The 16,716-nt window shown below is 38.9% G+C and overlaps 2 protein-coding genes across 3 annotated transcripts; both read right to left on the bottom strand.

The window, feature by feature from the left end:
* Positions 1-97: 97 nt before the first annotated feature.
* On the bottom strand, positions 98-7,958 carry hbp1 (HMG-box transcription factor 1). 2 transcript variants are annotated; one of them, XM_080027194.1, is made up of 11 exons: positions 7,903-7,958; positions 6,432-6,595; positions 6,161-6,341; positions 5,700-5,820; positions 5,451-5,565; positions 4,538-4,659; positions 3,989-4,145; positions 3,622-3,766; positions 1,979-2,251; positions 1,172-1,313; positions 98-1,038 (listed from the first exon to the last, which is right to left on the bottom strand). In XM_080027194.1, exons 2-11 carry the CDS (start codon positions 6,502-6,504, stop codon positions 1,021-1,023), a joined length of 1,347 nt encoding a protein of 448 aa, XP_079883320.1. In that variant the 5' UTR covers positions 6,505-6,595; positions 7,903-7,958; the 3' UTR covers positions 98-1,020. The 2 variants fall into 2 exon arrangements, with proteins under 2 accessions (XP_079883320.1, XP_079883321.1); XM_080027195.1 differs by lacking the exon at positions 7,903-7,958 and adding an exon at positions 7,391-7,526.
* Positions 7,959-9,922: 1,964 nt separating this feature from the next.
* Positions 9,923-16,131, bottom strand: prkar2b (protein kinase cAMP-dependent type II regulatory subunit beta; the record flags this gene model as incomplete). The annotated part of the gene is made up of 11 exons (XM_080028545.1): positions 15,849-16,131; positions 14,758-14,793; positions 13,659-13,717; positions 13,404-13,487; positions 13,077-13,183; positions 12,749-12,902; positions 10,817-10,918; positions 10,649-10,723; positions 10,467-10,535; positions 10,205-10,340; positions 9,923-10,077 (listed from the first exon to the last, which is right to left on the bottom strand). Exons 1-11 carry the CDS (start codon positions 16,114-16,116, stop codon positions 9,923-9,925), a joined length of 1,245 nt encoding a protein of 414 aa, XP_079884671.1. The 5' UTR covers positions 16,117-16,131.
* Between the last annotated feature and the right edge of the window lie 585 nt (positions 16,132-16,716).

Raw genomic sequence — 16,716 nt, 5'->3', positions numbered from 1 at the left:
TAGTATATCAAAGGAAAAGACATGTAGCAAGGCACACAAAGCAAGGCCCCCGCCCAGGTTGCAGTTACAGTTTAGGAAAAAAGAGCAAAACACTTGGTTGAGATGCAAGTTTAAAAAAATTATTTATAATATGATACAAGGATATTCTGTGCAAGAGGTTGCTGGGGCTTTGAAACCTGTACATTATGAACAAAGCACTTAAAATACAGTGGCAACCTGAAAGCAGAACATGGCTACTGGGCCATGATTGTGTCAAAACGGTTAACTGTCAAGATACTACCTGTATTGTACAAATGGGTTTCCACCAGTATACAATGTCTGTATTGGATTAGATTACATATATAAAGTGCAACAGAAACAAACACTTGCAGTGAAGGCCTGAAGTGCTTTGTGACTGAGTGTAAACCCACCACCACACGCTGAAAGCCTTCTCGTGATATGGCCAGGTGGGCAGAAACAATCTGAAGACTTGGCACAGAGGGCAGTAACCCAAACTGTTGGCCATAGTTCAGATGCAGAATATAAACCGTATTAAAAACTGTATGAAATCTTTGCATTACAATGAATCTTACAAATATAAGCAATATGAACAGTTGTGGAAAATCTGTCTAAGATCTAAAATTCCCCCTTTTTACAATTATAAATACACATGTTTTGTTTATGGCTCCTTCTACACCGCAGCATAGCACCACAGGCTCTCATTTTTCAACATTGAATATGAAATGACCCAAGAACCTCAATGAGAAGGTTCATTCTTATTTCAGGGAAGATAGGACGTCTCTGACATGAAGGATATAAGAAAATATATATGCACTGTTAGTGACTAGATTACATGTTTTGTTTATAGTTCATAATTCTGTTCTCTAATAATGTTTCAAGGTTATAAAAAGCAAGTGAAATCAGCATCACAGTTGAGTCTCAAGAATACAGGAGAGCAAAGAGGTGTCAAGCGGTCCATCAGACTCTGTCCAGCCCCTCGCCATGCCAACACACCAGCAGCTGAGGATTCTGGGGGATTATCTAGGTCTGCTGGGAACCCTGATAAAAGAACACAAAAGCATTAGTATACATTACGAGTATGCAATAGAGTGGACATATTTAGATATCATTTGAGAATTTAAGATGCAATGCGATATATATATGTATGTAGCGGTTACTTTCTGATCCTTACCGAGTTGGTTCTTTTACGTTTCCAGCAGTCTGGATTGAGTCTTTTCTGCTCCTCAGCCAGAGCCTTGGCCTCCATGGTGTACATCCTCCTCTCCTCATTCTTCATCTTCTTCCACTTGTCACCAAGAATGACACTGATGGCTCTGGAGTGTCAGGGTTACAGACAGAAGATCAATGACTCGCCTATTGGGGATTATTGTCTTTATAGGATCTTTCTTAATTTTTTTTGTCTCCCAGCTTGTTTTCCTCTATTCCTTTTTGTTATAGGGAAGTTGAACACAACTTGCATTTTTTAAAGCTCTTTAACTTAAGTAGTCCTCTTGAAAATGGTAATGCACTTAAGGTTTCAACAACCACACAGTCGGATGATAATCCTACACCACAATGATTTCATTTGGAGAGCATGTGAATGTAATTAAATTTTTGTCTAAATATTTCACTCTGCTATAGTCACTGCGTTACTTCATCCTGACCCTTGGGCTGTCAGAAATTCATGAGGCATTCTCTTTGTGTTAAAGAACAAAGCTTCACATATAATAGCATACACTTCTAATTTGTAGTTCTGGGCTCCAGCTATGGTCGACTTTGTAACACGTCTGTAATTAAACTAAAAGTCAAACACACTGCACCACCCCCTACCTTCATTTTCTTAACAGTACTTCTTCTTCATTATAATGTAACTGTACCTTAAAATTTGACAGTAATCAAATATAAAATCCTTATCCTAAATAGGATAATTCTGCTCTACAAATGGGCAACTACTTACATGATAGTTTCAATACAATATATGTCATTGACTTTTGCATACCTGTTGTCCTTCCCAGGATACATCTGGGTGTACTCCACTCTGTACTTCTTGGCGTAGAGCATGAAGGCATTCATTGGCCGCTTGCATTTTGTAGGCGTGGCAATGGTGGCTGTCCCTGAGGTGTTGCTGCGGTTTGATTTGCTGGCGGAGGATTGCTCCAGTTTATCACAGTCTGGACTGGCGGCGCCCCCGCTAGACAGGGAGGTCCTGCGCTGACGAGCCATGCTGCTGAGAACATACACCGCAGAGGAATCTAGTGGGGTGAAGTCGTAACTGCACAAGGGAAGAATGAAAAGAGAGACATGGAGTTAGCATAATCTTCATTTAATCCGTCACATTCTAGCTGCAATTTAGTTTTTTCATCTGTCACCTTGTCCCTCCAAAATGATGGGTGCACTACAGCTCACATTTTCTTTGCTCTTACTTAATAAAAACCTCAAAAAATACCATATAATTAAACAGCTGTAGATATTCTATACAAATCAATACATTTGTATTTCTAGACCAATCATTTTGTTTTTAAGATACAAATCATGTTCTTAACTTTTGTTAAAATAAAGAATGTTGTACATTTTGGAGCAGCAGAAAGTAGTTGTGAACACAACATTGACGTCATCATTCATTTGTTATGATGTACGTCCAATATTCCCTCCCTTTTTTAAGTTTTTGGTTTCTACCAACTCCTGAGGGAAATATCTGGTTCTTTAGCTGCTAAATGTTACGCTATTTTCATCAGCTGGTCGCTAAATGTGTCTGTCTGCCATTTAATACTGAGCCACGACAGAATCAGCAGTTGGACAATGAACTGAAACTCTCTGTGAAGCTCTGTTAAAACCCTCTGAGGTCTACGGCCGTGCGCGCGTATCTTTGTCAATATCTCCCTGAAGATATGGCTGAAAAATAAAATGAAAACATCATCTCAAACTAGAGGTCCTCCTGTTTCCGGGGAATGTTCTCGTGATACTGTCAGTCCCTTACAGGCTTAGAAAACAGAAGCAAGACTCAGAAGCTCCCCAGCTACCACTTAGCTTGTAAATAGTGCATAGAGTATATACGTACATAGTGTGAAAGTAGTTTGTTATTATTGTTTTTATATTTACTTAATGGTTTGTTTGAAAAATGTTTTGTGATGCTTCCTCTTTTATTAGTATACATCCCATAAATCATTATATGTGGTTCAAAGTCTTCATTCAGTCTAATTTCCTAATGTATTTTGAAAGTAGAGATAACATTTCTACCAAAAAGCATCTGGACCAAATTTCATATTAGTCATGTTTTGTGCACTTCCCTACTGTGTTTTGGAAATGTTCTGATGCTAAGGCTTAGGAGAAGCAATTTCAAGAGCCAAAACAATTCAACAGGATGACTAAAGGTTCTTCTTTCATACAAATTTCCAGGTTTTTCAAAAATCGCAATTAATTTTTCAGCATTTAAGCCAATTATTTATATACACAATGGTCTAGGACATATGTAGACCTCAGAAAACAAAGGCCTAATGTGTTCTGAACATTTCCATATAAAACACTTTGGTATAATTTATCTTCTTGCACATTTAAAATAGGTATTTATAGAAGTATGTAAAATCGGAGAAAATACCCCTCGACCTTCCTCAAAGAAAGACCACATTACGTAGAAGATTGTACCTTCTGAAAGTGTCAAACACAACCGAGTCATCACACTTAATGGCATCTGGGTGGTTTGGTGGCAGACACACATCGCCTAACTGCATCTCATAGCAAGGGATGCCATGGTGCACCACAGTAAGGCTCGGATAAAAGGAAGACCACCCTGAAAAACACAGATGGTAAATTACAGATTACTCAGTTCATAGAGCCAATTATTAAGGCAAAACACTAAATAGCATGCATTTGGTAAACAACGGTTGGTCAGTGGAAGCTTCTGTTGGCAAAGGCTACTATTACATAATGCTATAAAATCTGTTCCTGACATAATTCTGCTTTTAATTCCAAATAATGATTGTTCTTTTCATGAACAGAAAAAAAAATGTACCTTTATTTTTTACAAAAAACGGGTGATCCAATCGGCATTCAGCTGTTAAGAAGCTGTCATCGAGTGAGCCAGGGTCAAAGGTCAGTTTAAGAACTGCTTGGCCAAAAGATATCGTCTCTTCGTGGCTCACCAACTTCAGCCCCTCTAAACCGTATCTCTGTAAATCAACCATAGATTGTAGAATTCAACAGACCAATTGGATTTCCTTGAACTCGCCACCAAATAGAAAAACGTGAAAAACAACAAGGTGCCCGATTGCCTGAAAACTACTATCATATTAAATAAAACCACCTTAGCAAATCATCAAAGATATGTGTTTCGACCATAGACTAAAAATAGGTTTCGACCTACATGCACACTTACTTCCTGTACCCCAACTGTAAGCCTTGCTGCCATCTTGTGGCCATTACAAGCTATTGTAATATCTACTCACCTAGTCAGCAATGCAGAAATACTACGCTGAAGTGCACACACAGCTGGTACATTTCAGAGTAAAGTAGAATATTATGAGATGTATTAAACACACTAAACGTTCTATGTGTTGCCTACCTTAAGAGAGGAAGAGGAGGAGGGCATCATGGTTTCATCATCTGACTCATCATCAGAGTCCCGTAGTTCATCGGCTTCCTGCCACTCCACATTAAGACCTCGATGGAAGCGCAGGCGTGTTCCTGAATACAAACACAACAATGCAACATGACGAATATGCTGATGTGTGTTGATACTGATAAGAGCATGGTGGGAAATGGAAGCATAACTCCTGTTGGGACACCCAAGGTCAGAAGTTCTTGGCAAATGCCTTCTTTAAATTCATGCTCCTCCTGGTAAAGGGAGGGTCCTTTCAGAAAATTGTAAACAAACACTTTGTGTCAGCCCCTCCACAACTTCAGAACAGTGCTGACAGCACACTTTGAGGGCAGAGCAGTTAAGCAGCAAATCAATGCTATTTTAACCATATAAAAGACAGGTCCATTCACAAACACATCGGAAGACGGAAGTAAAGTATTGGAAGTAAATAAAAGTGAAATTATGTATTTCTCAATTGATCGTTTTTGAAAAAATTGGGTGTTTTACTTTTTTGTTAAGACATTATTGATGTAAACAAAAAATATATTTAAGAAAACATAAATGAATGACTTATTTTTATGGAATGGGAAGTACATTTTGACACTTGATAGTGTCCTTGAGCTATGAGGCATAACTCTTAACGTGTCCTGTTTTTTTTTCTCTTAGAATTTTTTTTTAAAAAGGCCCAGGGATATGAGTGCGCTCATGGTGCAGTGGTTAGAACGCCACCCCATGAGGCTCATTCCTCACAGCAGACCCGGTTCGAGTCCGACCCGTGGTCAGTTCTCTGCACGTCCTTCCACTCTCGGCTCAATTTCATCTCTGTCTCTTTGCACTATAAATAAAGCATTCAAAGTGGCAAATTGTCAAAATGTGTATTTGCTAATGTGTTCACCTTTAAGGAAGCAGTGCCAGGCTGTGGTGGGCCAGGAGTGAGACCAGGCCATGTCTTCATCATCAGAAAACGATGAGGACATTGAGAAAACTCCAGACTCCGATTCACTGCTGGCCTGTTGGAATTCAGTTAAGATAAACTATTTAAGTATGCATGTCATACAGAACTTACTAGGAAATATTCACTGGGTCTACAGGAATGGATGATTATTAAGGTTGTCAGAGGATGATGTTGAAAAAGAAAGATTACCCTGACACGCCTGCGCTCCCTGAAGTGGCCTCTGGACGGGTTGGGTGCACTACTGGCTAATGGGGGACGGGCGTAGGAATGTAAACTATTACTGTTGCCAAAGATGTGGACTGGAGATGATCTGAAAGAAAGAAAAAGATGTCGGTGGCATAAACATTATTCATATTAATTTATAAACAGCCAAATATTAGTTAACCTAGTTTATAATGTTTTTAATGTTTTTTTTTTTTTGCAATATTCTGGTTACAATGTTGAAACACAATGAGCAATTCACTTGCCATTTGTATTAATTAATTAAGTGCAAAAATTCAACAGACATTTCATCGATTTTCAAAGTTATGTGGCGGTCTTAACAATTATAGATTGTGAAACACTATATCGGTAGTGGAGTGTATCTTATTACATGTGTTTTCTACTTCTCATTTGAGTTTCCTCATGTGTTTTTTTGTATTGGTACGAACCTCTTGTGTGGGGCATTTTTCAGTAGGGGGCTCTGGGGACTGGTGGCTATTTTGGCCAGCTCAGCCAGCCAGTTGGTTCTGGGGGAGCGGCTGAGCTCCTGGTGAGACACTCCTGCTCCAACCTGAAATAACCCTGCAGACCGCTGGTCCTCTTCCACTTCCTGCAGCTCTGGCAAGTCCTCTGGGGAGACATCAACAGTAATATTCATGTGTGGAAAAGCTCAGTTTGCTTAAATGTAGAATGGCACTCATTGGTGGTTTAGTGTTTTACCATAATCCATGTTGAACCCAGGTGAGGAAGGCAGGTCCTCGTTACAATTGAGAGGATCAAATGACTCATCCATTGTCACAATGTTCTTCTTTTTCCTTTTTCTTTTCCTTTTAATCAGGTTTCAGGTCAGTTTACTTAGCTTCCTTCATACTTTGCTACACCAGCTGGTTTGAAGGGGAAAAGGACACAATGTAAGCTTTAATAAACAAAGTGAAACTACTGCACAGTTCCATTTACAATGCTGCTTCGATCAAACCTATATAATAACCATTCATATATAGCCATTTGCATTGGCTATATAACATCTGAATGGCGCAGTTTGTGTTTTTGATAGTAGCCTAATAAGGTTTTATTAAGACAAAGGCCAAATGAATGATACATGGAATAAATATTATCCATAGGCCCTATTACAATTCACAGCATGTAATAAATATCCCGAAACAGTATGTAACCATTGCAATAGGGTGCCTTTCGGGAATCCTTTGTCTCTGAATCGACACCCTGTGCCTCTGACTGGTCATGTGACCCGATGCGTGGAGGCCTTGTTTATAAACTTAAAGGGATTCGGCGCATGCGTACCAGAGCTCATTCATTCAAAACTGCGTAGCAAAAGTGTTAAATAACAGAAATTCGCGTACAAAGGCTACAAAACACGAACTAGAGAAAAATGTAAAAGAATATCAAAAACATAGCAAATGTGTTCTGTTCATTATTAAATAATGTAGTAGGCCTATTTGGCGACATGCAAAGTAAAACAATATTAGGCTGTTTATATAGCCTACTATATATTGTTATAACGTTATAATATCCTATACAAGGAGCTGAGATTTGATTAAAAAAAATCCATTTACAAAAATGTACGGTCATTTGTATTTCTTATAAACCACCAACGGTCGCTGCACGCTCTTCAAACCGTTGATTCGACTTCGTAAAGCGGATATAGGCTACTGATAACATACCGTTAATAAAACGTTTCAAAAGTATTCTCATTCCCCTAGAAAAAGCAAGGTTTGACAACGGGGCCTAGTGTTTTCCCATTCCTCAGAGCAGCAGCAGTGCCTTCAGCTCAAACCCAGAGGCTGTCGGGTCTCACACTGTAAACAAAAGAATGTCAACAAGTTGAGGCATGACGCAACCTCTCTGGCCCGTTCAAAATGAATGACACCTAAAGCCCCACACACCTTTCAACCTCATTTCAACACTATTATAATTAGCTTATGCCAAAGGAAGGACTTGGTTTTCATACATAAAAATGCAGACGGGAGGGCTTGTTATCACAAAAACAAGCGTCACAGCGGAAGAAAAAAAATTGTCGAGCACAACCTACCATTCGACATCAAATAAAAGCGTGACAACCCCGCTGAAACGTCGCATTAGAATTGCAAAGACATTGTTCACAAAACGCAAGAGTTAAAAATGAGTTTGAAACATTTATTTATTCGTAAAAAGTAGTCAACTTCTTCCCACTTACCAAACCAGTCGCCATCAAAAAACTCTCTGGTGTTCGCTCGATGGGTGGCAACTAATGGTTCCAGAGAAAATCTGCCATTGGTGGATAAGAACGTCAGAAACAAGAATACGCGTAGTCTATTGGTCGATACTGTTGAGAAAAACATGGAAGGCGGGGTTTAGTTTGTTTTTCATCGTATCATTGGATGAATGTACATGCCTGTTACTGCCCAGTAACAGCTGATTGGCAATAACAGGAACAATACATGGTTATGTTTTATCTCAAATGTTGCAAGTACAGCAAGTACTATTTGTTGCTTTCTATGTTATTTTCCTTTCCCTTGTAATTGAATCATTGCTTTTAACATTTTACTAAAAAATCTTGTGAATGAACCAACAATGAATAATGAATGAATGAAGGCATGAATGAATGAGTGGTAGCCTACATTAGTGAACAATGAATGAAAAGCTTTGAAAGCCTGCTATTCTTTAAGTGTAACAAATAATTACATGAAACGCTAATATAAAAAGGTTCTTTATTGACATGAAAAGTGATACATACAGTTCTTTCAGCCAGTATTATGGGATTGCCTTTAAAAATTACCAGTACTACCTGCACAAAGGGGGGGAAATAAATTTTGAATGTTTAAATGTTAAACCAGCTTTAAACAGTTTAAGCTGCAGTAAACCACAGACAAAATACAGAATTACAGAAGTTCAATTATTAATTTTAAAGGAGAGAGAGAGAATAAGAAGAAAAGAGATAAGACCCACTTGAGATTCCTGTTATAGAAACATCAGAATGTGTTTCCAAACAGTATAAGTTGTTGGCAGAGGTAGACAGCAATAATGAATGTAATAATCATAATATATGTTTCACAGACACAAAAACAGTATGACCTATATTTTTTTTTTACATTAGAACACAGGAAATGTAATAGTCTAAATACATTGCCTATAATGACTACAGTTCAGTGGGGCAACTTATTAAACTAAAAGTGGGCCTATATAATAACAGCAAATACTCAGTTTCAAATTGTACAGCAATGTGTTGGATATTCTTTCAAAACTATCAGCTATCTGAAGCCTTTTTTTTTTTTTGCAAAAGCATAGTATAAGGCTCATAGCCACAAACACTTACCAACAATGATATACAGTTGATGAACATGTCTTTAAAGGATTAAATCTTATGCTGAAAAGAAGAATATCTCGTAGTAAAAAAATGAATAATAATAATAATAATAATAATAATAATAATAAATAATAATAATAATAATAATAATAATAATAATAAAAATAATAATAATAATACTGCCAAGTCTACATTCTGTTGTGATCAAAATGTGAAAGATGTTATTCAGACACCAAATCAAATTGACTCTTGTTACCAACTTTTAATCCTCTCTCATGTGGGGTCTGTGGTGGCAGATATTGAATGTTGGAATGCTTATTAATGTAATAGGAAACATTGTATTTATCTTGTATTACTCCTGTATGTCTAAGGTTAAATTCCTCAAATGTGTATTGAAGAGTACTCAGACTGTACCTCCCCAAATGACAAGAGGATGTGACATATTTGCTCGCAATTATCCAGTAATAAATACGCTTTGGCATCTGATTTTTAAAAACTATGTTTAGAAATGTACAAAGGATACTAGTGTGGGTGCAGCTATAATAACACTGCAGAGAATAAAGAGAGCGTTAACAACTGTTAAATATACAAACAAACAATGCATCCGACACTGACAAGTGAAATGTGCACTTACATTTTAAATTAAAGAGTTGTGGCAATAATCTAATTCAAACAAGCTTCAAGCAACTCGGCTTTGGCTTACTCTACTTTCATTAACACTTTGTGACAAACTCTGCTTAAATGAACGGGAATCTGACGTGGTCCATTTTATTTGTCTGAAACATAAACGCTGGAGTGGATATTCACATGTTATTGTGATATTATGATATTCATGTAAGAAAAGCCGTTTGAGTGATTATGGGGAAGAAACAAAAACATCCATACAAGCCTCTTTTTTTCATCCACTGATTCACGGTCTATTTGAGCCGTCTCGTACACTCTGTTGCTCAATCTCAGCGCTACTCCCAAACAGGGTCACCAGTTGCTCCTCATAGTTAGCAATGTTTCTCTTCATGATGTCCATGCACGGGCCCAGCAATCTCTCGAAGGCTTTGATGTCCAAGACTGATTTTGGAAGAAAAAGAACAGACATAGTTCAAGGAGAGTTACCGTATGTTAAAATATAAGTGGTGCACTAGGAAATTTAAAAGCTCAACGTAATGCGTGAATGATAAAGCTGCACAGAAAGTACCCAAGCATTTGACGCTCCCCACTGCATAGGCTGACGCAGCTCTGGGCTTGTTTGTGACAAGGGCCAACTCCCCAAAATACTGTCCCCTAGAGCATGTGGCGATCTCCACCTCCTCTTCCTCCTGGTCTTTTTTCGTCTGGCAAGAAATAAAGAAACCCTATAAAATACCACAAAACTACAAGTTTTTTTTTATTGTGTGTTTGTTAGAAGTTTAGCTTTTTGTTTACACTTCAAAGGCCTAACTTTAAGACAGCATACATACCCTGCTTCTTGTCATGGTGATTCTAACTTGGCCAGACTCAACTACGTAGAAGCAATTTGCTAAATCCCCCTGTAACACAATGCATTCATGTCAATTGTAAACAGGCAACGTGCTCATAAATTCTCCATTGCAGCAGGTAATAAAATACTAATCCAAGAGAGGATCATACAATGATTCCTGACCTGAGCAATGATTTGCTGTGCATCACTGTACACCTTGGTGGAGAGGACGTCGACTACCTTCATTCTCTCCGAGAGCTGCGGATGAAAGGGTATTTGGTTAGCAATGGTTTGATTGTAAATGAACACTGCACTTTCGAAAAGACTCAGAGGAAAAAAGCTAATATTAACCTCTAATGACGTGAGGAGTGGTAGCGTTTCAATGAATGCCTCATACATCTTCCTCTTCTTGGCATTGTTCTTCAGTATGATCCTCCTGAATGTCAGACGGTCCTGAGACACAGGTTTAAAGAAAAGAAAAAAACATTTAGGTTCATGTTTAAGTTCACAGTGTCTTGGGTTGATGGTTGGTTTGTTTGTATAAACTGTACAGTATACACACATACACAATATTGTTGATGAATTGTTCTGAGCTCTAAAGCATCCGCATAACCAGGATGCCTGGTCTCCAAAATATTTGATATTGTGTTCATGTCAGGGAAGTCTGGATGGCTGAGTGGTGATACTCAATTACGATACAATAACAATACAGTAACAACATATTGCAGTGGGGGTCGCTGTTAATCAGGTCTTCAGCAAGCAGAGCATCTGCAAACCATTACACTACTAGCAGCAGCAGAAATATTGTAAAACTCAGGAACATGGTGTCTCAAACGGAGATGGAAATATTATTTCATGCCTTCATATCATCCCGTCTACACTGCTGCAACTCTCTTTTCATTTGCCTTAGTAAAACATCCCTAGACCAGTTACAAGACGTCCAAAATGCATTTGCCATACTCTAAACTAGGACGCCCAAAATATCTCATGTCACACCAATTTTAATAATTCTCCACTGGCCACCAGTCAAATATAGAATTCATTTGAGAAATCTTGACATCACCTAAAGTGCACTAAATGGTGAGTCACCTGCTTACTTCAGAGATTTACTTCAACCTTATGCCACTGGCAAGTTTCTGATTTCCTCAAGTCCTCCTTGGTCTGCTGGCTGTCCCTCAGTCCAGATTTTAAACTAAACTATCTCGTCAATGTTGCCTTGTATTGTGTTTGTCTTAGTAGGCTATATACTATGTTAGTCTTTTATCTTGTTTCACTATGTTTTGTGACTATCAATGTTTTATACTTTTAGCTGTTTGAAGCACTCTTGAAAGGTGCTATAAATAAAGGTACTTTCTTACTTACTGTCATTTCAGACAGAAGTGAAGTTTTCATATCTCTCCAGACTGCCACAAAAGTTGTTTGTGTACAACTTTAATACCGGGCCTGAATCAGACACTAATTTAAGCTCCTATATTGTTTGCACAGAGGGCCTAGAGCCGCATTGTTTCTCTTTCACCTCAGGGGATCATTAGTTGAACAGGCTGGTTCACATACTCAAACACACACTACAAGGACCTGGGTCAACTCAGGATACAGCTGCAACCTGCCCAGCCTCACGCAGATGACCAAACAAAGCATCACCATGCAGTTTAAGGACACAACCTTTAAGACTCATTAATAAACAAGCTGCTTCAGAGAAACTGTAGCTACTGAATATTCATAAAAAGTGCTCTGAACACAGTTTACACAATTGCTTGATTTTGTTCAACCAAAATACAATCCAAAACTCAGCTGTGCAGAACATTTGTTTTCACCTTGAGCAGGGCTTTCTCCTTGATGGTGCCGACAGCTCCACTTGCAATTCATAACATTTTCCATACTCAATTACCTCAGTTCATCTGAGGTGCATACTTGCTCAAACAGACACTAATCTGATAGCCACAAAAGTTTTTTTTTTGCCTGACATTCATAAATAAATGTATTTCATATTCAGTTCTGAAAATAATTTGATTCAAATGAATCAACATTGATGATCATGTAAATTCAAATGTATTTTCAGGGACATGATTATTGCTCTCTAACCTTTTGTTGAATTTACTAGGTTGTATATGTTATCTCAGTATGGTATCACACTCTCACCCATGGTCCCATGGAGGTAGCAACACTGTCACACACAAACTGGATAATGACAGTAAATCCTGACAACCGACAGCACAGCGTGTTATAACAACCTGAGCACAGAGCCGACTGTGCTATTGCATGAGGATTTAATGGTTTACTCACAAGGCACCAAAGGGCTCCAGGCGAGGTGGCAATTATTGTTGCTGCCCTGGGGGTGTTGTACATCAGAGCCAGCTCTCCAAAACTGCCACGGTTGTCGTAGCAGCCCACTAGCTTCTCTGCGCCTTCAACCTTGACGAAAATGTTAAATGTCCCGCTAAATGAAAATGGAAAGGAAAAATACATCAGCCATATTGATGTCTTGTGAAATCTTTGCACAGCAGGGAAAAAACTGATTTTATAGATTGTTTTACCTATAAATTCACTTTTAAAGTCATACATCAATTAATAATCTGATTCAAAATGATTGAGTTATGTTGTGAAAGAGCACCTTTCAATCACATAGAAGTTGTCCCCATCGTCATCTTGATCAATGATGTGCTCCCCTTCAATGCTTATCTTCTCAAATATGGCATCCAGCACCTGAGACATCTCTTCCTGTAGTGGTGTGCAATATCAGTAAAATTATTTGAATTTCATGTGTTGAAACAATCATGTGGAATATGCCTTGCGTGCCATTTCAGCTACTTAAAAATAACCATCTTTAAAATCCATGCATAGTGTAGTGCACTGAACTGTGGCTGCCGGCCTCAGGCCACATTCTCCGTTGTGTTATTAAAGAGATGGCAGACCACAAACCAGAGGAGAATCCACTCACCGGATCTAAGTTCTTGAACAGAAGAATGTCCCTACATGCTTCCTGTAGTCTCTGTCTCTGCTCATCGGTTTTTGGGTGGGTGACCTTTGGATTGAAGCACAGTCTTGTGATATGACCCTATGGTGGCCTTTACATCAAAATTCAGAACACTTCATAATGTTGGCTGTTTGATTAATATGCAGAATTAGGGTTCAGATCGTTTAGAAACATCAGCCTCAGTATTACAGGATCTCTGTAGTATGAAAGCCAGTTTACCCATGGCTCTTTCTCCTCCTCCTCGTCATCTTCATCAGGGTTGAACGCTTCAGCACACACTGCATGACAAGATATCAACAAATTAATGAACAGGATTACCAGACAGTAAATTCATCCAGAAAATCCGCCAAACTATTTGTAAAGGCAGAACCTTTAGAAACGACGACTTTAAAAAAAACCTCATACCCCAAAGAATAAAGCTTCCTATTCAGAGGGTCCAGCAGCAAAACTTTCATACCAGTCTAATAACAAACCCAAAATCAAAGGGATAATTCAGCTGCATTTGTTGCTATAAACATTTAAATAAACACAACGTTTCTCATCTAAATTGTGGAGCTTTGGGGGGAGGTAGTGCTGATTTTGGCACTCATATTACACTTTTTTCTCCTATCCTAAAACCAAGAGTAGTCAAAACAAATGTTTACCACGGGTCGAAAATTGAAAAATTATTTATATTGGAATTTTAAAAAGTCTGAAAATTGACATTGATTTTGCAAAAGAAAACACAAAATGCATAAACCTTGTTGACAGAATATCTTTAATCTGTAACACATTGAATCTTTTGTTATTTTATTGACAAGAGCACTTCTTTTGATTGAATTCTTAAGTCTACTTAGTGTCCTATCAGTTCATTCCCCATCATTCCCCATCTGAATTGATAAAACAAACTCTTACTGAAAACCTTCACTTGCTCATATTTTCCATCAGTACTGCCAAACATGCAGATACCAGCCCCAATACAGCTGTTATTCTTGTGAAGCCCCAATATTACTATTATCAAGAGCAGGCAATGTTATTATAAGTAGTTCCACCTGTCCTAAACTGTCCCTACCCACGTCACTCACTGACACTATTAACCAAGAGAGGTTTCACAAACTCTTATAAATCACAATTTTTTATAAACTGAAGAAGGAGACAAAAGACAGATGGAAAAATGACTCCAATATTGCCTGTACCAGAGTATATCTGACGTATGGCCTCAGTATTAATGTTTCAAAGAAGTTTTATATGTTTGCAGCGCTGACACTTTCCAGAGTTTTCCTCTTAAGCAGGCTTTTAACATTCGGTTTAGACAGCCATGCAGCAGATGACAACTCACCTGATGCTCTTCTGATGAATCTGCTCATGACCGGGGCTGCAAAATAACACAAACATTTTTATTAGCAGGTTATATTTCATCACAGAGGAGACATATTTGACTGGAAACGGTTGTGGCAATGCAATGTGCTTCTCCATCCACAGTGGTGCATGTGTAGTGGGGCATGCCATGCACAGTGCCGTGCTCATTAAGGATCCATGTTCATTTGGGGATAAAACCTGAATGAGGACAGCTGCTTTGAAGTGCGTTCGCCTCTTTGAATTAAATTTAAATGAGAGATAAATGCTATTACAAGGGCTCAGAATGAATACATTAGATAGGAGATCTCATCCATTATTATACTGCCTTTCAGTGTTATCCGAGGATCATCTAAATATCATGAAGACATAAGACACTGGACGTGTGACGGTCGGGGCACCACCGTAACCTGACGTATAGTTTAATGACTGAATATAGTGTTTTCTTGTGCTTATGTAACCATTGCAGCCCCTGCAGACCCCACCACTCATTGGGATGCTGGGTCAGAGCTCTTGGTTGCTATGCTACTTGCTGCACCCTATGGCAACTGTCTACAGCCGGCCATTGTGTTGAATATGACCACAGTTTAGGAGGTACAAATTAATCTGGGCCGTAAACATTTTACATTCATTGCATCATAGCATGGATTAAGCTTTTTACTATTATCTGCTTTGTCATATTTGACATGCATAACCAGGGTAAAGGCCCACTAGGCCTGCACCTGAAACTGATAATATCCAAACGACCTAGAGGTGCAGGGTCCCTCTAAAAACACACACAGTGTTTTTTTTTCTGCAGCTGCCATTCCTATGCGCTGTCCTCATCACAAAATGTGTCTGCATAGATGAAGACCAAGACTCCTTCATCAACCAAGATTCATCCTCCCTGACCATATATGGCAAATGACAGCCGTGGTGGATGCAAGGTGGCGAGGCGCTGTAGCATCACTGCGCGCAATGTGCTCTTCATTTTATCCCACTGAACACAACCCGTTGAGTAAAGCGGTGCATGCTGATTAAAATAAATGAAAGCACGTTGACACATCTTATAAATAGTCAAATCTATTTGCCTACCTATGAATTCCTCGTCATCGTCGTCGTCCTCCTCCTCTTCGTTTTCCGAATCGATCTGCATGGCTTCTTCAATGAAATTGACCGCTTTTCCAGGTCTTGGGGCCGAATTTTGGTCATTGCCAAACGAGGCCTCTTTGGTCTCCCTTTCCTTCAGCTGGGTGAAGTATTGTAACGCAAACTCGAGCAAATCCCTGGGCTGATTCCTCAACACTTCCACGGTAAAGCTCTGCAACAGCTCCGTCAGTCCTTCAGGAATTTCTATACTCATTCCTGTTATCAGTCTATGGATGTGGACAAAACCGGTTTGCTGCGAATTTGAGACGATCAAACGCATATAGCCTAGTTGAGAGTAGGAAAAACGAAAGAAGCCCGAAATTAGCACATGGGTGTATAGTCAGGCCACCCAGTCAGCGAACTATCCACAGCGAATCCCTCTCGTTTTCTTCAATGAAAATGGCTCTGGATTTTTGGTCCAAGCATCTTCTGCTGCTTCTGGCTACAGGAAACCCACGCATGTGACCCAGGATTTCCATGGCAACCACCTATCCATGGATTGCGTATGAGCAGGAGCAGCGCAAAGAAACTGCAGCCAGTCGCAAAATACAAATGATCGGACAGGGAGAGACTCTGGTGGTATATCAGGAGGACATCAATTTTCACTGAGAGAGATATGAGATGCCCGTCGTCTATGAAGTAGTCACTTTAAAATTTCGTTTATTATTTTTATTTTAAAAATCTCTGTTTATTTTCCCACTGGCAATCAGGAGGCTAGCCTAAACGTCTCACAAGATCACATTCAGATATTATTGAAAATATCCTAATTATAACAATGGGCATTTAAAATAAATTCGAAAGGAATACAGGAATA

This window comes from Ammodytes marinus, assembly GCF_949987685.1.
Source record: "Ammodytes marinus genome assembly, chromosome: 5".
Taxonomy (NCBI): Eukaryota; Metazoa; Chordata; class Actinopteri; order Uranoscopiformes; family Ammodytidae; genus Ammodytes; species Ammodytes marinus.
This window is presented reverse-complemented; position numbering and strand designations above follow the sequence as displayed.

Coding starts and splice junctions, on each gene's coding strand:
- hbp1 (XM_080027194.1), bottom strand. CDS start 6,504: ATGGATGAGTCATTTGATCCTCTCAATTGTAACGAGGACCTGCCTTCC. Junction 5,566..5,699: donor GGGAGCGCAGGCGTGTCAGG/GTAATCTTTCTT, acceptor GAATTCCAACAG/GCCAGCAGTGAATCGGAGTC. Junction 1,314..1,978: donor TATCCTGGGAAGGACAACAG/GTATGCAAAAGT, acceptor CTGACACTCCAG/AGCCATCAGTGTCATTCTTG.